Raw genomic sequence first — 27,543 nt, forward strand, 5'->3', positions numbered from 1 at the left:
CTTGGGGGATGGCTCATCTGACTCAGACAACCAATCAGCATCTCAATATGATAATGAATCTCACAAGCCACGCCCCCAAACTGGTCCCATAGACTGCCATTATAACTGCTCTACATGCATATCTTTGCTTAGCAGTGTCCTATTGACTTGGGGGTTGGCTCATTTGACTTGGACAGCCAACCACATTCAAGTTCACTCTGTAACCTCGCCCATAGCAACAAAACAGAGTACCCTAGCAACCGTTCATCAACAGCTATATCTCGGCATCAGAACATCGTAGAGACTTGGGGATTGGCTCGTTTGACTCATGCTAGCAAACGGAACTTCCTATATGCTACACATGCTAGCAGTGACTAGCTACATGCTAATATTGACTAGCCAAGTACTGTAACTTGCTACAAATGCTTACTAAGTATAAATATTTCATCAGGCATGTATGTGAGGCTTGCCTAGTAACCACCCAGGGTACCCTAGCAACTGCCTAGCAACCACCCAAATTACCCTAGCAACCACCTAGCAACCACCTAGCAACCGCCTAGTAACGCCTTAGTAAGGGCCTAGCGACCACTCAGGACACCCTAGCAACCGCCTAGCAACGCCTTAGCAACCACTCAGAATACCCTAGCAACCACCTAGCAACACCTTAGCAACCACCTAGCAACCACTCAGGACACCTTAGCAACCGCCTAGCAACACCTTAGCAACCACCTAGCAACCACTCAGAACACCCTAGCAACCGCCTAGCAACCACTCAGAACACCCTAGCAACCACCTAGCAACACCTTAGCAACCACTAAGGACACCCTAGCAACCGCCTAGCAACCACTTAGAATACCCTAGCAACCGCCTAGCAACACCTTAGCAACCACCTAGCAACACCTTAGCAACCACCTAGCAACCACTTAGGACACCTTAGCAACCGCCTAGCAACACCTTAGCAACCACCTAGCAACCACTCAGGACACCCTAGCAACCGCCTAGCAACGCCTTAGCAACCACCTAGCAACCACTTAGGACACCATAGCAACCGCCTAGCAACACCTTAGCAACCACCTAGCAACCACTCAGAACACCCTAGCAACCACCTAGCAACACCTTAGCAACCACCTAGCAACCACTCAGGACACCATAGCAACCGCCTAGCAACGCCTTAGCAACCACTTAGGACACCTTAGCAACCATCTAGCAACCACTCAGAACACCTTAGCAGCCATTCAGAACACCCTAGCAACCAAAACAAATACATTGTACCCCATCGATTTGCCACGCAAACCCCACTCACATTTCCTTTAGGAAATGTACAATTCTAGTGTTACTATTACTGTTCACTTTTTCAAAACTTCGGCGCGCAACTCCGGCCGCATTTATTGCCCTAGAATGATGAGTGAGGTGTCAAAATGACCGGCCTGTTGAGGAGAGGTGTGCTATGATTTTTCAAAGAGGGTGGGGGTACACTGCCCCCATGAGGGGCAAGAAAGTAACCCCCGAAATCCCCATAGACTTAACATGGACACAAAATGGCTGACATTGATATCTAGATTAGAGAGTCGTAGAAGCTTGGGAGTGGGCTCATTTTACTCTGCCTATCAAGTCGGTATTAAGTAGTGACATGACAATCATGTAGACACTCCCTAGCAACCACTGTAAGCCCCCTAACAACCATATAACAACATAAACAAGCCATATTTTAGCACAGGAATATCGTAGAAAGACAGGATTTGGGTTCTCTTGATGCAGGTTAATCAAATCTCTATTGTCTTCACCTATTACAAAGGCGTTGCCACACCCTAGCAACCATTTACATTACCCTAGCAACCACATAAACACATGAATTTGACCATTTCTTACCTTTCCAGTGCTATTGCCCAGTTTAGTACCATTTTGTACCCCATCGATTTGCCACGCAAACCCCATTCACATTTCCTTTAGGAAATGTACAATTCTAGTTATTCTTCTTCTTCTTATTCTTCTGAGACTAATTTCTAAGTGTATCTCCTCCTAAACTTTTCAAGCTTCATACTTCAAACTTTCGTCAAACCTTCAAACTGGTCTGACTCGGGTTGCTATATCCTTTCCGACTGATCCGACTTTCGGTTTTCCGAAAAACGACCCGGAAAATTCCCAAAATTCCCATTGACTTAACATTGGGTCAAACTTTGTGACCTCATAACTCTGCATCAGACGTTCCTACAGACTTCTAACTGGGCTCATTTAACTCAGTCTAGCCAGCAGCCAATAACTGATGACCTTTTAACTTACTAGCCACTCCCTAGCAACCACTTTAGGCACCCTGGCAACTGTCCCATAGACTTCCATTGTAAAAGACTGCCATTGACTTAACATTGAGTCAACCTTTGTGAGCTCATAACTCTGCATCAGTCTGTCCTACAGACTAGAGTCAGGCCTCATTCAACTCAGTAGCCAATCACTGATGACCTTTAGACTTACTAGCCACTCCCTAGCAACCACTTATGGCACCCTAGCAACTGTCCCGTAGACTTCCATTGTAAAAGACTCTCATTGACTTAACATGGGATCAAACTTTGTGAGCTCATAACTCTGCATCAGACTGTCATACAGACTAATGGCTGAGCTCATTTAACTCAGACTACCAAACTGCCAATAACTGATTAGCTTTTAACTTTCTAGCCACACCCCTAACTACCACATACTGCACCCTAGCAACTGTCCCGTAGACTTCCATTACAAAAGACTCTCATTGACTTAACATGGGATCAAACTTTGTGAGCTCATAACTCTGCATCAGACTGTCATACAGACTAATGGCTGAGCTCATTTAACTCAGACTACCAAACTGCCAATAACTGATGAGCTTTTAACTTTCTAGCCACACCCCTAACTACCACATACTGCACCCTAGCAACTGTCCCGTAGACTTCCATTAAAATAGGCCAAGATGCATATCTTTGCAAAGCAGTGTCATAGAGACATCGGGGTTGGTTCTTTGACTAAGACAACCAACCACATTCAAGTTCACTCTGTAACCTCGCCCATAGCAACAAAACAGAATACCCTAGCAACCATTCATCAACAGCTATATCTCAGCATCAGAACATCGTAGAGACTTGGAGATTGGCTCGTTTGACTCATGCTAGCAAACGGAACTTCCTATATGCTACACATGCTAGCAGTGACTAGCTACATGCTAATATTGACTAGCCAAGTACTGTAACTTGCTAGAAATGCTTACTAAGTATAAATGTTTTATCAAGCATGTATGTGAGGCTTGCCTAGTAACCAACCAGGGTACCCTAGCAACTGCCTAGCAACCACCCAAATTACCCTAGCAACCGCCTAGCAACCACCTAGCAACGGCCTAGTAATGCCTTAGTAAGGGCCTAGCGACCACTCAGGACACCCTAGCAACCGCCTAGCAACGCCTTAGCAACCACTCAGAATACCTTAGCAACTACCTAGCAACACCTTAGCAACCACCTAGCAACCACTCAGAACACTCTAGCAACTGCCTAGTAACGCCTTAGCAACTACCTAGCAACCACTCAGGACAACCTAGCAACCGCCTAGCAACACCTTAGCAACCACCTAGCAACCACTCAGGACACCCTAGCAACCACCTAGCAACACCTTAGCAACCAATCAGAATACCCTAGCAACCATCTAGCAACCACTTAGGACACCTTAGCAACCACCTAGCAACACCTTAGCAACCACCTAGCAACCACTCAGAACACCCTAGCAACCGCCTAGCAACACCTTAGCAACCACCTAGCAACCACTTACTACACCCTAGCAACCGCCTAGCAACACCTTAGCAACCACTTAGGACACCTTAGCAACCACCTAGCAACCACTCAGAACACCCTAGCAACCGCCTAGCAACACCTTAGCAACCACCTAGCAACCACTCAGGACACCCTAGCAACCACCTAGCAACACCTTAGCAACTGCCTAGCAACCACTCAGGACACCCTAGCAACCACCTAGCAACGCCTTAGCAACCACTCAGAATACCCTAGCAACCACCTAGCAACCACTTAGGACACCTTAGCAACCACCTAGCAACACCTTAGCAACCACTCAGAACACCATAGCAACCGCCTAGCAACACCTTAGCAACCACCTAGCAACCACTCAGAATACCCTAGCGACCACCTTGCAACACCTTAGTAACCACTTAGCAACTAGTCAGAACACCTTAGCAACTGCCTAGCACCACCTTAGCAACCACCTAGCAACCATTCAAAACACCCTAGCAACCGTCTAGCAACACCTTAGCAACCACCTAGCAACTAGTCAGACCACCTTAGCAACTGCCTTGCACCACCTTAGCAACCACCTAGCAACCACTTAAAACACCCTAGCAACCGCCTAGTAAAATGCTAATTCATGCTAGAATCATGCTAACAACATGCTAATTCATGCTAGAATCATGCTTGTAACATGCTAATTTATGCTAGAATTATGCTAACAACATGCTAATTCATGCTAGAATCATGCTAGTAACATGCTAATTCATGCTAGAATTATCCTAGTAGCATGCTAATTCATGCTACAATCATGCTAGTAACATGCTAATTCATGCTAGAATCACGCTAACAACATGCTAATTCATGCTAGAATCATGCTAGTAACGTGCTAATTCATGCTAGAATCATGCTAACAACATGCTAATTCATGTAAGAATCATGCTACTAACATGCTAATTCATGCTAGTAATATGTTAATTCAAGCTAAAATCATACTAACATTCTATTTACACTTTAAAACCACTTCAAACTTTCAGATTCGGCTTTTCAAGCCACCATAAAGTTTGTCCTCAAACTTTAATATCTAGTTACATATAAAATACATATTATTTGAGAACAGATAAGACCCTGTAAAAAAGCTTCTTGATTTCTAATCTGTGAAATCAGTTATATACACTCGCTGGCCACTTTATTTGGTCCAACTGCTCATTAAAACAAATTTCTAATCAGCCACGCACATGGCAGCAACTCAACGCATTTAGGCATGTAGACATGGGCAAGACGATCTGCTGCAGTTCAAACTGTGCATCAGAAGGGGGAAGAAAGGGGATTTAAGTGACTTTGAACATGGCATGGTTGTTGGTGCCAGACGGGCTGGTCTGAGTATTTCAGAAACTGCTGATCTACTGGGATTTTCATGCACAACCATCTCTAGGGTTTACAGAGAATGGTCTGAAGAAGAGGAAACATCCAGTGAGTGGCAGTTCTGTGGGCGCAAATGCCTTGTTGATGCCAGAGGTCAGAGGAGAATGGCCAGACTGGTTCCAGCTGATAGAAAGGCAACAGTAGCTCAAATAAGCACTCGTTGCAACCGAGGTCTGCAGAAGAGCATCTCTGAACACACAACACCTCCAACCTTGAGGCGGATGGGCTACAGCAGCAGAAGACCACGCCGAGTTCCACATCTGTCAGCTAAGAACTGGAAACTGAGGCTACAATTCACACAGACTCACCAAAACAAGACAATAGATTGGAGAAATGCTGCCTGCTCTGATGAGTCTCGATTTCTGCTGCCACATTCGGATGGTCGGGTCAGAATTTGACATTAACAACATGAAAGCATGAATCCATCCTGCCTTGTATAAATGGTTCAGCCTGGTGGTGGTGTGATGGTGTGGGGGAGATTTTCTTGGCACACTTTGGGCCCATTTGTACCAATTGAGCATCGTGTCAACGCCACAGCCTACCTGAGTATTGTTGCTGACCATGTCCATCCCTTTGTGACCACATTTACCCTTCTTCTGATGGCTACTTCCAGCAGGATAACGCACCATGTCATGAAGCGTGAATCATCTCAAACTGGTTTCTTCAACATGACAATGAGTTCACTGTACTCAAATGGCCTCCACAGTCATCAGATCTCAATTCAATAGAGCACCTTTGAGATGTTGTGGAACGGGAGATTCGCATCATGGATGTGCAGCCGACAAATCTGTAGCAACTGCGTGATGCTATGATGTGAATATGAACCAAAATCTCTGAGGAATATTTCCAGTACCTTGTTGAATCTATGCCACGGAGGATTAAAGCAGTTCTGAACGCCAAAAGGGGTCCTACTAATAAGGTGTACCTAATAAAGTGGCCGGTGAGTATATACAGTTTAAACCAGAAGTTTACATACACTCTAAAAAAAGGAACATAACAGTTTTTTTTTTTTTAATGTCTGATGGTAAATCATAATAAACATTTACTATTTTAAGTCCGTTAGGATTATCTAAATCATTTACATTTGCTAAATATCAGAATAATGAGATATTTTTTGTTTTATTGTTATTAATTTCTAGACAGTCAAACATTTACACACATTTCCTTGGTATTTTTTTAGCTTTGCTTTTAAACTGTTTAACTTTGGTCAAATGTTTTTGGGTATCCTTCCACAAGCTTTTGACTAGTTTGCAGGAATTTTGGCCCAGAATTGGTGTAACGGAGTCAGATTTGTTGGCTGTCTTGCTCACACAAGCTTTTTCAACTCTGCCCACAAATTGTCTATAGGATTGAGATCAGGGCTTTGTGATGGCCACTCCAAAACATTCACTCTGTTGTCCTTAAAGCACATTTGAACTCATTTGGCAGTGTGCTTAGTGTCATGGTCTGTTTAGAAGACCCATTTGTGGCCAAGTTTTAATTTCCTGGCTGATGTCTTGAGATGTTGCTTCAGTATTTCTACATAATGTTCTTTCTTCATGATGCCATCTATGCTGTGAAGTGGACCAGTCCCTCCTGCAGCAAAACAGGCCCACAACATGATGCTGCCGCGTGCCGCCCTCATACTTCACAGTTGGGATGGTGTTCCTAGGCTTGTAAGCTTTCCCCTTTGTCCTCCAAATGTATCACTGGTCATTATGGCCAATCTTAGTTCCATCAGAGCACAAGACATGTCTCCAATATTATTCTTTTCCCCAGTGTAATTTAGCAAATTGTAATCTGGCTTTTTTGTTGATTCTGGCTTGTTGATTTTCCCATGTTGTCACACAAGGAAGCAGCGTGTTTATATATATATATATATATATATATATATATATATATATATATATATATATATATATATATATATATATATATATATATATATATATATATATAAGTAAGTAAGTTATATAAGCAAATAATCTTATCTCAAAAGGAAACAAGATTATTTTGCCTACCTACATTGGTAGATTATTTGGCTTATTTTGAGGAAAATCTCTCCTTATTATGGCATTTTATTTCTTAAAATAAGACAATATTTTTTGCTTGTCTGGAAAATGCTTCTTGATTTAAGAAGATTTGGAATGAAAACAAGACAAAAAATCTAAGGAAGAAGAGTTAGAGTAGTAAAATCAACAGAACAGGAAACAGTTTTGCTTCTGCTTCTGTTTTTCTTTCTTGAGAAGCCAGAGGGGATTTACAAAACCATATTTCAACAGATGTGACGGATAAAAAAAAAACTGCTTGATGTGGTAATTAATGTTATTAATAGCTTTAATATGCAAATAAATATATCATCACAGGTTAACAACGAGGACGTGTCCCAGAATAAGTCAGCTGTGCCCCTGTACAATGTTTGAATTTAACGTTTTAATGTACTTTATTTGTTTGTGTATTAAATTAAACTGATTATCAGGGGAAAAGAAATGGATCTATGCTGATTTATTATTTTTATTATTATTATTGAACAATGACAACATTTTCAGTACAGAATTATATTATACAAACTACTTCAAATTCAAGTAGAAAATACTAATAGTTTCACAGAAATACATTAAAGAATGTACAAACTTGGATACTCGAGTGGCTTTGTGTTCATTTGAGGGCAATAAAGATTGAATATAACACTAAATTTCATTTTTAAATTCTCTAAAACATGTTTTTTTCCCTGTAAATTTACATTTATGAACATGAAATTTGCCCATTTATTTTTATTAAAAAAATAGTGGTTTTATTTATCTCTGGAATTTTGTTAAATTCCTAAAAGAAGTTCTTTCCATGTAAAATAACATTTTTATCAATATTATTAACAAAAAAGTCAAGCACATAAAAAAATAAAAAGATACACAAGGGCAGTGCCAAAATAAAGGAATAGCAGTCTCTGGCTTCTGCTTGTAAAAGCTACATCTAACATCGATATCTCTCCTTTTAAATAAACTTTAGCAGAATATAACCTATTAAGAAGATTAACACATATCTCTTTCACTGTGTTTGTCAAGAGATACTGATGGGCAGAAGCCAGACTTTTTTTCCAAACATCATCAGTGACAAATTGGTACCAATATGCAATTACATTTTGGAGCAAATCCTTCTGGAAAAGAGCTCTTATTTATTATATATATATATATATATATATATATATATATATATATATATATATATATATATATATATATATATATATATATCTTATTTATACTTTTATAAATATATAAGATTAATTCTTATTTATACGTTTAAAAATTAACAATGTGCATATCACACATGAAATATGTGGATGTATAATTTCAGAATTTGTATTGTTTACTTTATTTTACACATATTTAAATGTCATTCTGTGTTCTTGTGTTGATATGTATATATGTATCCTGAGGTCCTGAATAAAACATACTAAAAAAAATAAAAAATTCCTTGTGTGTGCCTACACTTGGCGAATAAAGCTCATTCTGGTTCTGATTATTGACCTGGTGTTTATTTCTTACATTAGAAGGAAAACATATTTTACCTACAGAGAAATAACAGGGTGCAATTTAATAATGATACTCAATGATAATTTAATCTGTAATAATATTAATAATAATAATAATTTAATTTATTTTAATAAACAACGTGCATATTTTGGGAGAGACAGCACCAAAATAGGCGCAAAAAAATGGTCTACGCGCTTAACGTAAGTGACGCAATTGACGCCTGCGCACAGCAATACATTTCACAGCAGCGCGCGTTTCAAACGCAAGCGGGGATCGCAGCCGTTCACACAGATTTCTGGCCGTTGGATGATCATAACTGAGGTAGGAAAATATGATATGAAAACATTACAAAACCAGTGCTCGAAGTGGGACTATACACACCGATAACATTGTACTGTCACGCTGTATTTCAAGCCTATCCTTACTTTTTTCTGTTGTACTGGCACTTCCGACCTGTTCTCAGGCGCCCGCCCAATTTTCCCGCCCCTTACGTCAATCATTGGGGATTACAGCTTCCAGCACTGGACTAAATTAAAATAAGCTTTTGCAGTTATTTGCTTAATTTTCTATTTAATTATAAGGTGTAATTGCTGCACTTAGTGACATTTAAAGCACTATTTTGAGCTGGATTAGCTTGTCGGATGATCAACTTAACCACACTTTTGGTGTACCGAAAATATTTCCTAAAGATTTAGAATGAAAAAATATGAGAATGAAAAAATATGAAGGAAAATAAAGACTTATTTTTAAAATACATATTTAGTACATCATGTGTCATTACTAAAAATAAAACCTGTTAAAGTTTCAAATTAAAAACTAGTCATTTGTCATCTTTTATAATTTATTAGGCAAATAAACTGAGCCGCACATGACATTTTCGTCAGTCAGAATTTGGCCATTTGAATAATTATAATATTCTCTAAAAATTTTACATGTATATACATGTACAATTAAAAGATAATAATAATGTAGAGCTTGACCACTTTTCTAGCCTCTCTTGTAAAAGTAAAGGCTAATAAATTTGAAAAATCATGGATGATAAAAATAGGCAAATTGTTATAATAATACATTTTAATACGGTCCGCTTTGGTGCTTCCCTGTTTTTTATTGGTCATATTTTTCTGTCAAGAATAAGGTCCAAGATTTAGAATAAAAGTTCCTTGTAAAATGTTTTCTTTTATTAACAACAATACAGGTCAGTGATAGAAGACTTTACTTACATCAGATTCTGCTTGATCTTAAAGCCTTTGATGGGTTAATCTCATGATTTATAATGGCTTAGCAGTCAAAATAGGACAAATGAGTTCTGGACTTTTGTCAATGGTGGATGGGTCTTTCGAACCACTCAAGCGCCCCCTGGCTACAAGCCTGAAATAATTATCATATTTTGACCCAAATTTCATTGGTTTCTGTAAAAAATCAACAGAAACTTCTATAGAAGCAGTGACCGAAGTGGAAGAGATGGTGATGATGAATTTAAATAAGGTAAGACAAACTAAATATTCTTATTAGATGAAAACGCATCAAATATCTGGTAAACTTCAGTAGGCCTGGTTAATTTTTGTGTTCTGTACTCCAGTACGTTAACAATTATGCCATCTTTATGAAAATTAAATGGTTTTATTACAAAAGAAGGTTTTGGTACAGGCTAGTAAACAATCATTTTTTTGCTATTTCATCCATGTAATTTGAAGGAACGTTGTGTTTTCACAAAATTGCTTGCCACAAACTAAATCAACATATAAATAAGCTTCAAAATCTGTCAAACTATTCCAATATTATTAGAATATAAACAACACTTGAAGTACAGTCCATTGAACGAGCTGCATAGCTAATGGCAAAGAAATACAAAACTATTTATTTAAAGATGTTTATCTGATGACAACCCTCCAAGGACTTCAAGGACAACACAAAATATTAAGCAATACACAAATGCACTTAATTAAAAATGTATTATACACATATCAACATCAACATTGTGAAAAGGACACCATACTGTATAACTGCAGGTTAACTAAGTGTTCAAACGTGAAGAATATTTAACACTCGTCTGACACGTCTTTCAATTTACTAGAACGCCTTTGTTAAGCTGCTTTGACACAATCTACTTTGTAATAGCGCTATAGAAATAAACATATTGATACTATTGACCGTATTCTTAAATTCAATTAATAAGTAGTATGAATGAAATTTACACATACTACATTGGTAATGTTTCCATTATCACATGACCTACCTGCTTCAGATCCCTTACTTCACTCCCATTCATCTTCATTGAATGTGCACTTCAAAATCTCGCCAGTAGACTCAGTTTTAATGGCTAATTTAGGTGGTACTTGTCTACTGTTTTTTTTTAATACTATGAATTTAGATGTATGACTTGGCACTTTTACACACTGCATTTAACTGTTGATGGTATACTGTTTGGCAGTATCTTGTTGTATTTTGCACTGTCTGTAGCCAGCACCTACGCTTTTCACTCATCATAGCACACTTGCTGCTGATGATGTGACGATAAGAGTGATTTGATAATGGAAGTCATGCTTACACGCAATGTTTGGAGCCTCAGAATGATTCCTGCTGACGTGGTTGTTGGCGTGGCACTGGATCCCTCTGTCCGCTGCAGTGACATTGATGCTAATGGAGGACAGGGAGGACTGTGTCTCCACACAGTGACTCTTTTGGCAGTCATACGTGGCCCAGCTGCCGTCCACTGAGCAGTTCACTGTGGCCACACACTCTCCGGTGGACGAATTAAAGTCATGCACCTTGATTACAGGCTCGGATATGGTGTCTGGAAAAGACCACAGATGAGTTATAAAAATTAACATCAGCGCTCACTGCAAGAAATATCCATCAATAAACCGTTTTCTGTATTTTGTGATTTATAGGTTTTTCAATTTTAGGCTTTTAGCATTAGCATTTTTAGAAAATTGATCTTTCCTCCAACAACTTGGTGTTGAAAAAGTGACTTCTATTGACCTTTGAAGCTTCTATTGACCTTTATTGATCTTAAAGTATTAAAAGTTGATAAATCAATTATGTATGAGAAAATTAAGGCCCTTAAAAGGTGTTAAAAAGTTTTAATCGTGTTTTTACGAGGTTTATTCGTAAATATTGACAACCGCGTGTTGATTGGTTCAGGTCGGGCGTGTCCGGCCAAGCTCCTCAGTCCGGGTGATGTAACATAATTTGAGACAAACGCGGAAAGGTAATGTGACGCTCTCCACATGTGGAAAATGTCCTGGTTGGAGAAAGACGAGTTTAAACAGTGGCTGAAGCCTGTGGCTAAAAACAACCACGTAATCTATTCTTTCAAGCTTTGTTTCTTCCGAGCTTATCTTAGTTCTGTTGCAGGGTTGTGCTCTATTGATTTATTTAACTACAACTGTTTATTAACAACTGTGAAAGGTTTGATCCTGATTGGAACTTGAAGTGACGATGAGGTCTTAAAGTATTTATATAACCTCTTTAAAAAGTCTTTAAAAAGTATTGAAATTACCTTTAGGATTCCTACATATACCCTGTAATAGTTTGAAGTAATATTGACTGAACTAATGTAAATTATGGTACAAAATCATGTAATAAATTACCAGTATACACGCACAAAGTACGTGTGTGTTACTTATTTAAAATGAGCGAAAGCAACACGAAATTTTCTTTTTGGACAACTTAATTTTTTATGTTCATTTCATTTTCTTTCGGCCTAAGGCTTATTTATATTTCTGCGTCGAGTGTTCGGCGTGACCTATGGTGCCTGTCTTCTGTGTTGCCGTGCATTTATACTTCCACATGCTGTTTGTGTTGCTCTGCAATAACTCTTCAGAAACACTAGCTGGCGGTAGGTTTCTATGCTCCTCTGTGTCGAGATTTTTGGCAGGTTTTTTAGTTTTTTCTAAATGTTACAAGTAGCTAAAAGTCGCTCATTCAGAGGTGGGAACTGGCGATTGTGCAACAACTATAATCATAAGGTAAACACAAAACAATATTTTCCATCTGGAGCTCCCTCACGCGATTCGACGCTTGTAAACAATCACTCTATTGGGCTCACGGCTCTCAGTACCGCCCACACTCTTCACCGCTACCAAGCCGACCAATCACAGAGCTTGCGCTATGTGTTGATGCGATGTGTAGTTAAATTTTTTAAGAGGTGCGCATCAACATCGGCATAAGCCACGGCAAGGGTTATGCGACCATGTGCAGGCTGTGCTGGAGCATACGTGTTCGCTTGACGCAGAAGTTTCTGAGGTTGCCACAGCGGAATGAACCATCAACTATTTTAGCATATGTTTTACACAGCTGATGCAAACTCCACACAGAAATGCCAACTGGCCCAGCCAGGACTCGAACCAGCGACCTTCTTGCTGTGAGGTGACAGTGCTAACCACAGAGCCACCGCGATTATGCTTAATCCACTTAAATTTGTAAATACTAATAAGCTAACTTAATTCCTTCATGTTGTCCCAACAGAAATTGATTATGTGGAAAAAACACATGTTATGTGTTTTTTTTTGTGTGTACTGTTTATTTCAAAGTCTGCATGATATCAAAATGTACAATATTTATTTTAGTAGCTCACATTATTATTCTTAAAGTGAATAATTAATCTGTGCAAGTTAATCCACTTAATCCACTAGTTAATCTTCAATCTAAATCTAACCAACTGCTCCTGCCTTTGGTAACTCTGTTGATGTTAACCTGAGGCAACCATAGCAACTGCATATTAATATTCTTAACCACACCCTTCTTACAGTTAGTTTGCTATGAGGGAATGATGCGCAAAAGAAAGCCCCGCCCCTACTCAATATTCTGTTTCAGTTGGACGTACATCAACATACTGAAATACGTCTCAGCAACTTTCGGTTCATATGGACTAAAAAACTTAATCAATTATAGACCTTTTTCTTGGCTGCTGGATGGAGGGCGCCATAGCGACAGCGTCTTCCGGTGGAATGGTTAAAACCTTCGTTTATAGCGTTTATGATAGGTAATTTGCGATCCGAAAATGGGTTTCAATACTGTCTTAATGGATTACAGAGTGTTTTTGTGACACACAACTTAGAATGGTGTATGTTAAAGCCATTATAATCTGTCAGATGTGGTTAAGCGCGAGGGAAAAACGTTCTCCAAGTTCACGTGTCTTCTGTCAGAAATACAGTGTGTGTGTTTCCCTGGCCTGTCAGCTGTTAGCTCAGTGGTTCTTCAACACACACACTCGCGTCACTGCATTATAGAGCAAACAACTGGCATGAAACTTAACAGGTATGAAAGTCGTGCAATTTACAAAAATGACCAATAAAAGTCTGTTATTGATACTCTGCTGCTGATTTGCTGTTCATTCTAATCTCGAGCAGTTATGTTTCATTTAGTGTGTCGTATTGACCACGGTTTGTGTTTTTCTGTCATTTCAAAATGTTATTAAATCAGTGTGTCAGTGGGACAGTACAGGCTACGTGTTTGTGTGTCAAACATTTTGGTGAACTACATTTGTTTGGGCTGGTTATATATTTTTAAAAAAAGAGAGAAACTGTTGACTTAAGCGATGACAAGGCTCGGATGATAAGGCATTAGATGCCGTCTGACAACGAGGGGAAAATGCCTCACAGCAGCTGTTTTCCATCCTATTAGATCGCATTTTTAATGATCAGTCCAGGAGATGGTGCTGATCGACAAGAGTAGTAGTTTAAAGAATATAAAAGCAAATAAAATAGATTAAAACTATCATTTCAAAGCTGTCCAAATCTGACTGTTAATACGCATCAGCTGCCGACCGGAAGTTCTTAGCTTTTTCCTTGCGCATACACGCAAAGCATAATGGGTAATTTTGAGTTCTAAGAAAAAGTCTATATTGTATTTATTATATGTTTTTTCAACTTTAAACTGCAGAGTTGATTTTTCTACATCAAATGTTGACAGACCAGAGATGAAGTTCCTATAAAGCAATTCATAACCGTAAACAAACTGAATCACAAAATACAGACGCTGATAATTAATGGATATAGTTTACAGTGCTCATTAACTGAAGTTTATATCAGAAATGTACGTGAAGATTTATAGATGAACTGATCTTACTCTCCACTATTATTGTGTATGCAGCCACGGTGTCTCTTTCCCAGTTCTGAAGGGCCTCGTATAATCCACTGTCGTTTTCATTTAGCTTCTTTATAGTCAGAGACAAATCTGAAGAGTTTAATGTTATCCTGTTTTGCAAATCAGGGGGAACTCCATGAAGGTTTGCGAGTAACTGCTGCCTGTTGAATCGTCGCCATGTGATGTCTGTTTTCTGCAGGGACTGATTCCTGAGACTGATCTTCAGTTGGATTGCTTTTCCACCTAATCCATATAGAATCTCTTGGCATTCGGCAGCAAAATCTGTAAGGAAGATGTTGAGGGAAAAAAACAGGAATTAACTTCTCATTACTAATTTTTAAATATATGTATTGCTTAGTGATATATGAACTAAACTTCTCCTAAGTGACATGCTTGAATGCTAATTAGCATTTTTCGCAGAAGTAGATGCTGCTGGCTGGAAAAATACAGCGACATCAACTTCCAAAATAACTTCTGACTTAGCATTCCTGTACATTGAAATGTGCTTAAAGGTGTGAAGACAAAATGTTGCAGAGCATGCCTTATGTAGTAATAATGTCAGCTTATGTGCGCAGAGAAGTTGTTAGGAAAGAGGAAGTATGTATAGGTGTGGCTGCCAGAGGACTGGAGAATGATTGACAAGCGCAAATTCCACCAAAACTCCAACGTTTAATATCAGATGTGTGTAAATACTGGAGTTTGGGAAATGCAGGGTGATTGCAGACCTCCTGAATGTAATTCTTGCATTGCATTGGTGTAACATAAGTAGGGCTGGGTATCGAGTTCGATACTTTATAAGCACCGATCGAATCGTCTCGATACTATAGAGTATCGAAAAATCATTTTCGTTCAGTACAAAATTTCGATACCCAAGGGTATAATCTTGTCAACATCAGTGAGCTAGAAAACCTGTGGCATCCTTAACTTGCCCGGATCAAATCTCGTGATTGGCTGCAGCGAGGCTGTCTTGAAAATCAATAGTTTACGGCGGTTACGCCCACTCGCTCAGAGCTTGTCAAATGTGAGGCTGTAATGCGTACACTACACTTTAAAGCATTTTTGCACTGTTTGACTGCAAGAAGATCACGCCGGCGCCGTCATCATAATAACATGCCCACCACAAGCGTCGTCCTCCTTGACTGATGAAGATAACTGCGCGATGGCTGGGGCTCCGAGAGGTAAACAGACACAAGCGCAAGCTGACGACCCTTTCTCACCTCCTCCGCCTCAAAATCATTTTAAAGTTGGGCGAACTTCATGATGTAACTTTTGCTTTTTGGCGCTATTAATTGACCTTATTCTAAAATGCGGAAGTGCGCCTGTTTTCACGATTGTCTTAGAACTTCCGATTCAGTCGCCTATGGGAGAAATGACTAGGAATAATAAACGGCAGAAAATGGCCAAACTACTTGCTCAACAAACAAATGTTTGCATGACTACACAGACCAAGTAGCATAATATAATAAGAAAATATTAAATTTCAACATCAAGCAGCGTAACGAGCAGTTGTTAACGTCAAAAAATGAATGGAAGTGAATGTGACCGGAAGTCGCAAACAAAAAGATTCAAATGGCAGCGCCCGCTCGACAGCTGAGAATAAGGTGAATACACGCACTGCGGATACACAGAGCAACTTTATTCTCTCTTAACACTAGTGCGCACACACCTTCAACTACACACACACGCACACATCAGGGCCATACCATTACATAAACTGCGAGGGGGTAAATCAGGACTGAACCATTCACTGCTTATACTACGCATATTTTGCAGTGGCTAGTGTGGCACAGATGGCAGAACTCGCCGAACAGATCCGCCACTTTTGACGCTCATAAACAGTCAAAAAGTCCTCGTGCTGCAGGAATTATGAGGTTGCTGAAGGTGCGCAGCTGTCGTGCAGTGAGGGGTTTGCGTCTTTAATAAACTACGGCAGTAAGCGTTCACTGAACAGTAAGAATGATTAATAAATCCGTATGAAACAGCCCCTAAAAAGTCACGTCTCGCTTTCAGTTTCGGAGTTAGGCGCGTTTTGCACTCACACACAAGCGTACCGCGCCAAAGCCCAAGTAAACCTTGCTCTGGCACACTGAAAGTGTGAGTACGCCCTAAAAGAACGTGTAAACTGGACAAGCAAAAAAGTCTGATATAGGCAACAAATCGATATTGGGCATCCAGACCAGACAGTGTAAACTGGGTTTGTGTGGGGTAAATTTATTAATCTTTTTTTTTGGACCTAACATACGCTGTGTAATGTTATGTACTGTTTCGATGGCTTTCAATACCTAGCTAAGTTGATACTAAAATGCTTAAAAAGTCCATGTAATATAAGTGGTTCAATCATAATTATATGAAGCTGCGAGAATACTCCTGTGTGCAAAGTAAACAAAAATAACTTTATTCAACGATTTATCTATGGGAGGATCAGAAAGCTCTTGGATTAAATCCAAAATATCTTCATTTGAAGATCATTAATGACAGAATTTACATTTTTGGCTGAACTAAACCTTCAAGCAGCAGTACGCCTCACAAATACTTAAAATTGATTGACTTAAAACTGCTTGAAATTTATTAAAATGGTTTGCACTAATATATTGTGTTGACTACACTTTGTTAATTTTGTGCTTTTGTTCCTTTGTTTATTGATCTTGGAGAGAATCCTGCTGTGAAAAGTGTCCCAAACATCCTGAAAAATAAAACCAAAGTTTCTCTGAGATTATGAGTTATATATATATGAGTTATATATATATTTCTTAAAATAAAAGTATCGAAAAAAGTATCGTTTGGAACCGGTATCGAATTCAGGGTATCGGTATAGAAAATTTTGGAACGATACTCAGCCCTAAACATAAGAGACAGACGTGACCCAGAGCTCTGAATTGAATTATTCATTTAAATATAATCAATTACTAATATTGTTGTCATTAAAAATCCTCCTGTCATATTGAACACGCATGGAATTGGTTAAATATTCCAACAAAGTGACTAAACTGAAATTCATGTTTGTCTATCATAGTCATAAATGTATATTTAGAGCTACAACCATAGTAAAATAACCACACCACAGAACCACAAGCACATATATGGAGATTAACATCATTTGCTTTTGCATTTGCATTGGCTTTTCTTGTGCATGCGTGCATGTGTGTGTGTCTTTGAGAGAAAATGAAACATTTTATGAAAAATACCCAATCAGTTCTATTTTGTCAGCACAAAAGGAATTATATGTGGATCTGTATCTCATACAAACTGTTAAATAGTCTTAGAATAGAGGTGAAGATCTGTGCCCGACAAGACCTCAAAGGAGGATCTTCACATGCAACAACTTATTTTGCGCCGAAGTTGCTAAAGTTGTGTTTGGACTTTCAGCTAAACTAAACTTCAACTCTAAAAACTGGACTTAAGCAGTTTCAGTTTACTAGAACGTCTACGTTAAGCTGCTTTGACACAATTCAATTTGAATTGAATGAATCATGAGGCCGCTCACTTGCACTCAAATGATTATGGCTGTTCTGAACTCCCTTAACGTGTTGCATATTGCAGTAAATAAAAGCTACAAAATTAAGTCGTGATAATGAGAAAGTAACTTGTTATGGTGAGATCATGAGAAAATTAAGTTATGAACGAGAAAAAATATATTTTAATGCATGATCGCTTATTACTTCTGTAAATAAGAGTCTGCTTTTAGGCCTTTTTAGAGTGTTGAGATGGTACAGAGGACTTATTTTATTTCTTTGTTCCAACTTCCAAGTGATCTATTGACCTTATTTTTCAATGCGGAAGTGCGCTCGTTTTTGCGATTGTTTTAGTGCCTCCGATTCAGTTGCAGATGGGAGAAATGACTAGGAATAATAAATGGCAGAAAACAGTCAAACTACTCGCTCTACAAAGAAGTGTTTGCATGACTATACTGATGAACTAAAATAATATAGTTAGAAAATATCAGTTTGCAACAGCAAGCAGCAAAACGAGCTGTTTTTAATGTCTATAAATGATAGGAAATGAATGAGACCGGGGGCCTATTTCAGAAAGGAGGTTAAGTGAAAACTCAGAGTATTTTAACCCTGAAATGAGAGAAACTCTAGGTTTTCCGTTTTAAAGTGGCAGGTTTGTTAAACTCGAGAAAGCAGGGTAAGTCAAGCCTGTTTCTGAAAGAAAGGTAACTTTAACTCAGAATCAGTTACTGTGGTAACTTACCCTGTGAAACTAACCTGGTCAGGAGCAGGTTTTATTATCTAAACTCTGAGTTTCTGTCGGCCTCTTCCCCTTTTTTAGAGACAAAGCGGTATTTCTCGCCTTAGCCTTACGTTTCCACCCACCTATTTTAATGCTCATTTTGGAGATGTGCTTAAAAACGATTGATGGAAACGTCGTGATGCACATAACTTTTGAAAATATGCATAAAAAACATGCACATAATTGAGTAGTATAAACTTTTTTTTGATAAAAAATATGCGCATAAACTACGATGGAAACACTTTTACTGAACAAATTACAGTATGTGCATTAAAAAAAAAGGTCATTATATGATGATGAAAATGTGTGTGAATGGACAAAACCAGCAGGCTGAGCACACTGCAGAACATCTTAAATGTTGTTTTAGTCATTCTAAAATGCCTGAACTGTTTCAGTATTAGTGTATATTATTAATTACCTCCGAGCGACTGGAGAGTGTCAAGAGTCTTCGCCTCATGGCTTCAGACGCCCCCACGTGTTCAGTGTGTGTCAATTGTCTTCTGAGGCGCAAGTACATTAATTAAATAAAGAAATAATTGACGCAGCTTCTTCTACCTCAGTAAATTCTGTTTTTACTGTTAATATTTGGCGTCAGTTAATAAGGAACTGATGATTTTGTTCTCTTTGACTCGTTGGATGGAAACTCTGCTTTATTTGCATCTTTGATGCAATATTCTAGTTTTTCACATGAATTTATGTAATATGTTTGGATGGAAACAGCTATTGCATAACTTTTAGTCACACACAGAACAATAAATAATTAGCTTAAGTTTACTGATCTTCGACATGCACTGTTACTAGATTCAACTATTCAACTATCTAGTCTCCACTTCACTTTTTAATCTGCAATTGCCTCTCTGAATATCACACTGTACCAAACACTGTACCCAACTGTACCCAAAAAAAAAAAAAAAATTCTAATACTACTAATACTTTCCTTCTTAGACTTTACAGACCTGAAACTTGCCTATAGCACTTATTCATTGTTGCTCTTAGTTGTGTAAATTGCTTCCTTGTCCTCATTTGTAAGTCGCTTTGGATAAAAGCGTCTGCTAAATGACTAAATGTAAATGTAAATGTAGATTAATGGGATTATTATTCTTTCTAAAAATTATTTTTAGTTCTGCTTACCTTCTAAATGTTATATCAATCGATCACTTGATCAATAAAAAGGCAGACACAAAACTGCACTGTTAAATCTATTAAAACTGATAAATGTGTATAAACATTTAGAAAAAATTATAAACATCACACATTACATTACTTATTTTATTATACTTAAATATGTAAATATTTTAAAAGTAAATTACACATTTACTTGAGCAGCTGTTTTCCCAGGCTAACTATCTCTGTTTCACTGATGGTTGCTTCTTTTTAAATATATACGCTCATATTTGCTATAACTTTGCATGATGACATCAAGTTCAGCTGGAGAAAGAAATGCTGATCTCTTTTTTTAAGATGTTGCTTTGGTCACTAATCTGCGCTCCATTGATAATGCCTTTTTATAGTCACGGTGTGCGCGCTTAACTCTGAGGGCCCTATCATACAACCGGCGCAGTGTGGCGCAAGGCGTGACGCAGTAGTCTTTTGGTATTTTAAGCTTGGCGCAAGAGTGGTTTTGAGGCGTTGCTCTACGCTGTTTAAATAGCAAATGCATTAGCGCTCATATGTGCGCCCATAGGCGTTCTGGTCTAAAAAGGAAGGCGTTCTGAGGCGGACCGCTGGCGCGTTGCTATTTTGAGAAACTATAATAGATTTTTCATTAGACCAAAACTAACCCGGTCTAAACAAGAGAGCAATAGGCAATTATCTTTACATATGAAAAAATGTAAATATTAAGGATATATATAGGATATAATAAGAATAGATATAGGATATAAATATAAAGGATTAAAATATTACAAAACATATTATTTTCTAGCCTACATAAATATGAAAAACCACTGCTTTTATGTCTTCTTCATCTCAGGAGGCTTTTTCAGTTCATTCATAACAATTTGCTTTTGTATAATGTTATTATTATTAGCAGTATTATTTATTATATCCATATTTATATTTGTTTTATTAAAAACAAGCTTAGATTTGTCCACCGGTCAGGTTTTAGACCATATGGGGCACAGCATGTGTTTGAGGATATAACTCAGGTTTTTGAGCACATTTTGCTATTATTATTCATTTATTAGTTTACTGGAAATTAGAACTGAATTTAGAAATAGTTTTAATTGTTAACTGTTTGCTTGTGAAATGCTCAGTTTTTCCACTTAGATTTACTTTGCGTTCTGTAAATAGCGAATGCACTCTTGGCGCGACGCAGCTGGCTCTTAAAGGTAATGGGAGATGAGACTGTAATTGGTTTATTCTTAAAACACACTTATAACTCATTAAGAAAATAAATTCAACCCTTTTAGACCATGCGCCGCGGTGCAGGGCAGATTTCCCGTCCTTAAATTAGGAAAAACGCGTCCTGACACGCCCTGAAAGCGTTTGCGCCCTGCGTTTTGCGCTTTGCGAATGGACCGTCAAAATAGAGCCCTGAGTTGGTATACTCAAAGTTAATTGATCTAACTCAGATCAGCTATTCTGAAACCGAAAACTCAGTTTTTAATCTCTCTGTAAATCAACTCAGAGTTCAAGTTTAAACTCTGAGTTGTTTGAACCTCCTTACTGAAACAGGCCCCTGAAGTCTCGAGCCAAAAAGATTCAAATGGCTGCGCCATAAGGTGAATGCGTTACTTACTAATAAGTTATGTTAAAACTTGTATAACTGATAACTGCACATTATTCATGTCAAGTTGTAAATGGGTTCGGGCTTTTAATAAGTTAACAATTAAAATGTACATTTAAGCCTGTCAAGCTTTAACCTTAAACCTTTACCTGCCTCACCAAGAAAAAAAAGTTAGATTGCATTTCTTAACTCCTAAGGTCGCTAGTTAACACACCCAATGCCTTATTTTCAACACATCCCATAATTTCTAAAATATCAACCACTACCTAATTGTATACAAGTCGGTTTATGGTAAAAGTACCGGAATTATTACAAATACTATAAAAAATCTGAAAATATGAAGTGTAACAACAATTTATTTACAAAAATTATCAAAATGAAACATTTTTGAATACTAAATCATCTTTATTTTTGAAGTATGCTATAAAATATTTCAGATTCTCATTTGACATGGTTTGTTGTTTGCTTGTTTTTTACAATAAAACCAAAATCAAGTGTAGCAGTGCAACAGGATTATTTGTAAACCAACAATGCTGTGTGTGAACCCTTAATTAAAACAATCATTCTTTAAAATAGTCAAAGCATGATCAACCGATTGGTAGAGCGGACAGAGTTAAAGGCCCTTCGGAAGACTTGTAACGTTGTGCACTATACAAAGTTTAGAGGGGAACTTTGATGTTGCATGCTTTTAATAAAAGAACAATTAAAAGGGAAAAAAATACAAATATCTTCTTTTTTGTTTGTGCTTTACATCAGAAAGCATGTCAAAAGGGTTTAAATCGACACAAAAAAGCAATTTGTGTGAAATAATCTGTCAATACTTGTGATGCAAAACCTGTAAGTGAATGTATAGAGCTGGTAAATCCTTTATATAACAGATACTCACTTAAACTGAAGCAGAAGAAGGACCACAGAACGAGTTTCATAGTTGTCAGCGATACTTTGAAGACTGAAAATATAAAATTTCCTGTTGCGATTTCCTGTTTAACACCTGCACGCCGGAAACCAGCAAGAAACAGAAGTTATGTCAGTATAGAAGTTTATGCAAAACTATGCTACAGATCATCAGTCCGAGACACTCAAAAAGAAGTGAAAATAGTTTAAAATGTGGCCGGTGTATTGAAATCAGCACAGTTTTACCACACTGAAACAAAATATTCAAAGGTGATTCCTTGGATTTACTCAATTTTCTTTAACGTTAAGTGGCTGTAAACAATTTATTTGTGTTGAATTGAAACAAACAAATTAAGTTGAACATTATTAAACTTAATTTGTTTGTTTAAATTCAACAAAAATAAATTGTTTGCAACAGTTCTGCATGCAACACTTTTTTCAGTGCATCATGGTGTCACCCTGATCAAGGTGCAATGCGTAGGCGCTGTATTTAAAATAATAGCCATGTGAATAAAGGCTTTTCAACTTTTTTTTTTTTTTTTTGACTACTTTAAGTGCCTGATGGACTGATCATTTGTTTGTATATTTAAAATAATCACATATCCAAAGAGCACCGATGCATGACTTAACTCTCAAGTTTTTTAAGGTTTACAATATGCACAGCGCACCAAGTCAGTGGAAAAAGGACCAAAAGTTTATGTGATTTGATCAAATAATTTCACATCTTCACTGTAGGAGGTTCAAGATTCAATTAAAAGCGTACATGAAAGCTGGAGCTGCTGAAAGTGCGCGGGTTCAGTTTTGCAGCTAGCAAAGTGTGTCAGTGAGTATGTTTTGCCTACTGTGGTGGAAAATGTGAATCTGCCGTAGGATGTTGTTATTTTTTTTGTGTGTTTTCTGTGCTGTTTTTTGTTTTTAAAACCGTCACAGTCACCTCCTCCAACACAGAGGAGGATATAATTTATCATCATTTCATGACACCTACTCGGTGTGCACCACAAGCAGTTATTATCGATCATCAGTGAAATCCTAGATGTTACATTTAGAATCTGTCAGTAGAGTTAAACATTAACGATTGAAGATTAAACATTAAAGATCGTCATCTCTTATGTCCCAGATTATCTGTGTTTTGTTTAAATATATATTTTTTATCTTACGCCAGAATATTTTGTAAAGATGTTTATGCAAATCCTTTAACTGCTGTCTTTGGTATTGTATATTAAAATAATAATTCAGGGCTCAACAATAAGGACTGCCCGATGGCCCGGGGCCAGCGTGTGAGATGCTCGGGACAGTAGACAGGATAGTTACTGGCCCGATCGGGCCACTGCTTCTTGTTACTAAAGTTTAATTTGCCTGTGACTATTTGTCAATTGCGTGCAAATAAAGTTTTAGAACTGAGAAACAGTTCGTATTTTCAAACCTTTAAATGCTACCTTCTCGGTTCTTCTTATCTGATTGGATGTTGTGAGCACGTTATTAGTACAGTGAAGAGACAGCAACATGGCGATGACATCAAATGATGATGCTAAAGGAAAACATTTGTTTCTAACATCTTGGAAGCAGACATATACGAGGGTACACCATGACTAAAAAAAAATAAGTGATCTTTTGTACAGTTTGCCATCAGTTAGGCAGGTCTTTAGCCATGTTTTGTTTCGAAACACTTTGAATTTTGCTCATTACACATTTATTAAAAATTCTGAAATATTTAAATTCTATATGTACAAACATTTTGGCACATTTTTTTTATTTGTGGCTAAGAAATTAACTTTTTTTGGTGGGGCCAGTGAAAATATTGGCAGGGCAAGTAAAAATCTGAACCACTGGTCCGATTGGGCCAGTAGAAAAAATCCTTAGCGTTGAACCCTGTAATTTGTCAAAAAGTTAAGTGAACTGCATTGCTTTCTTTTTTGGCAAGATGCTTGATTTTAATCAATTCCCCCTTCCTTTAAACAGAGGGACAATGATGTGTTGCATTTTCTTAGTTTGTGAAAAAGTAAGACTCAATTTAAATAGTTCAGGGTTCAAGTTCACTGCCATGTGGCGTCCTTTCATAAATTATTTCCAAAGCCAAATGTAACTGTAAGTGGACAAAATGAGGCTGATGCTGTCAGGTTTTGCTTGTATTGTACTGATGTTGTCTTCGTTTGTTTGTTTTTTTGTCTTTGTTTATATGTACACAATGCTAAAGCACTATGTTTATATTTATGTTGTGCTGTTAGTCGTCAATTAATGAATGTATGTTTTTAGACTATTTAAAAAAATGTAAAAAAAATAAAATAATAATAATAATAATAAATAATAATAAAAAATCTCAATTTAAACCTCGCATCATGAATGATAAATGATAATGAGTTGCATGTTTATTATTTCTTCTAAGCGCTGCATTCACTTGTGCATTCGCTGTCACTAGACTTGAAACAGTTTAAAGGGATAGTCCACCCAGAAATTAACATTTACTTATACGGCTGCATGATATTGGAAAAATTTGACATTGCGTTTTTCTTTTTTTTTTTCTTTTTTTTTTCCTGCGCTTATGTATAACATTGAGATATAAATTCACCAGATGACTTAACTCTTTTAGATGACTTTAGATTGACTGGGATGATTTTATAGGGGAGTGAAATATAAATGTATTTTTATATGATTTATTATATACAGTCCTAAATAAACACAACGAAGCAAATATTGAAGTGAAATAAACAGTGATGTATGGTTTTCTGCGGAGAGTCTAACAATATTCGGTTACAAAAAAATGTAATAATCAGTTAAATGAACAATGCATAGCCTTCATCATGTAGATTGTTTAATAAAGGATTTTTTTGTGCTCTATTAAATGCTTTGAACTCTCTCTTCAAATGCTAACAGTCACAGGCCTTAAAAACACATGCGCATGATTAACTTCCACTCCATTGTGCTTAAATTCTTCAGAGTCTCCACAAATCTCATGTGTTTTGACCTGTGGTCATCTTTAAGCGCAATTTAACATTGTATATCTTGCCATAGGACTATTGTGTACACACATGTTGCGAGATCAATGCTCAAATGATATATTGTGCAGCCATATTTCCTTACTATTCACTCTCCTTCAAGTGGTTCCAAATGTTTATGAGTTTTTTTTCTTATGTTGAGCACAAAAGAAGATATTTCGAAGAATGTTGAAAGGTAGGAGAAACAATTGCTTTTGTGTTTAACAGAGAAACGCGCTCATACAGGTTTGAAACCATTAAAAGTTCAGCAAATAATGACAGAATGTTTACTACTGGGTGAACTATATATTATTAAAACCACATCATTATCACGTTAACACACAACCAACAACATACTGTAGTGTACTGCAAAAACAACAAAACATCAGCATACAAAATGATACTCCTTGTGTTAAATGAGGAGTTGCAGATATTATTCAGAAGCAGCTTTGCACAGACTGCACAATTACACTAATGAAATGAAACTGCACTGTTTTTTTCAGTCTGTACTCATCAGATTATCAGTCATACAATGAGAGATGAATTAAATCTTACCTTCAGGATGTGTTGTAGTAAATGTCTTGCACAGGATGAGAGATGGTGTTGTTTTGAAAGCTCATTTGCATATAGTATTTTGGGGTTCAGTCATACTTCCTTTTCATACATGTGACATGTGGAAACTCCTAACAATGCATGTGCTGTGAAGAGTGGTGTCACGGATCAGTTGAAAACACGAGTCAACCGCAGATTTGTACCTTTTTTGAACTTGTAAATTTATTTTACATTTATAACAATCGCAGAAAGATCACGTCCCGGGTCATTCAAATCACGTGTATGAAAGCATTTTGTTTGGCAAGTTTCATGATTAAACATTAAAAGATTGATCTCAATTCAAACCCGCTCAACATGAATAATTGATAATGATTTGAATATTTTTATTAATCCTTCGAAGTGCTGTATTCACATCAGCGTTTGATCGAGAGGAACTCGACACTGGTGAATGTTGTAGCAATTACATTGTTTAACCAATGGGTGGCGACAAACAACCATTAAAGTTATGTCACTGAATAGGTTTTCAGAAATGATCCACCTATAATGAAACATGAAGTTTTGTGTGTGAATTGTTGAATCATTCATTGAAAATAAATATGGAATTGTGTTATGTATTTGTGTTTTTTGTGCTCTGTTTCTCTGTGTTTTTTCCCTCTCTCTCTTTCTCTCGCTCTCGCTCTGTTCTCCCATATCTGCTCTCATGTATTCTCAGGTTCTGTTCATTGGTCCATTCAGCTGTCAGTCATTCCTCCCCGGTTACGTCACTCTTACGTCACATCCAATAAGCAAAGACCACCCGTGTTAAAAGCGCGCGCCAGACCACTTGCTCTCTCTTGCTTTCTTGCTAGCATTTTTCTCTTTCGCTGTTTTGTCGCTTGTTTGTATTTACCGCGTGCGTTTAGAAATTACCCTGTCTAACTGTGTATTTTGTTGTTGCTTGTTTCTGTGTGCACGTTATCCGTCCGTTATTTGTACATTGTTCTTAGTTTATTGTTGTTTACGAGGCTTGGACGAAGCGGACAGGTAAGAAGGTCACGTGACATACATTTCGCAACACTCAGGACTACTCTGCTGTCTAGTACACTAGGTTAGGGACGAGCACCACTCCTTGTACTTTTTGGATAGATAGATAGAGTAGATAGGACTCGGAAGATCTTCGTGTGTTAATTATACTGTTTTTCACATAGTTAGTTAGCTAGATGCTTCTGGGAAGTTAGATTTAGTTTGGGTTTTGTTCTTTTCATTTCTTTAGCGCCGCCCGCGTCCCTTCTGCCAGCTCTCTTGTTTTTCCCGTCTTTATTTGTTTCAGTGTTGTACATATTGTAAATAGTATATTTTTGCTTTACTTTTTCTTTATTTTTGATTAATTCGTTGTTATTGTTCACTTTGGGATTGTAAATAAAAGCACA

The 27,543-nt window shown here is 37.5% G+C and overlaps 1 protein-coding gene across 2 annotated transcripts in view; it reads right to left on the bottom strand.

Moving 5' to 3' along the window:
- Positions 1-26,571, bottom strand: part of si:ch1073-220m6.1 — a 58,625-nt gene extending 32,054 nt beyond the window's left edge. The window contains exons 1-4 of one of the 2 annotated variants that reach the window (XM_087260479.1): positions 26,138-26,279; positions 22,603-22,707; positions 14,738-15,037; positions 11,214-11,459 (exon numbers count right to left, since the gene is read on the bottom strand). In XM_087260479.1, coding sequence (XP_087116605.1) covers positions 11,214-11,459; positions 14,738-15,037; positions 22,603-22,642 — 586 coding nt within the window. In that variant the 5' untranslated portion in view covers positions 22,643-22,707; positions 26,138-26,279. Of the gene's footprint in view, positions 1-11,213; positions 11,460-14,737; positions 15,038-22,602; positions 22,708-26,137 lie in introns of both variants that reach the window. The other variant, XM_087260478.1, reaches the window with a different exon arrangement.
- Between the last annotated feature and the right edge of the window lie 972 nt (positions 26,572-27,543).

The sequence above is a fragment of the Danio rerio genome, chromosome 7 (assembly GCF_052040795.2).
Source record: "Danio rerio strain M-AB ecotype USA chromosome 7, GRCz13ab, whole genome shotgun sequence".
NCBI classification, from domain to species: Eukaryota; Metazoa; Chordata; class Actinopteri; order Cypriniformes; family Danionidae; genus Danio; species Danio rerio.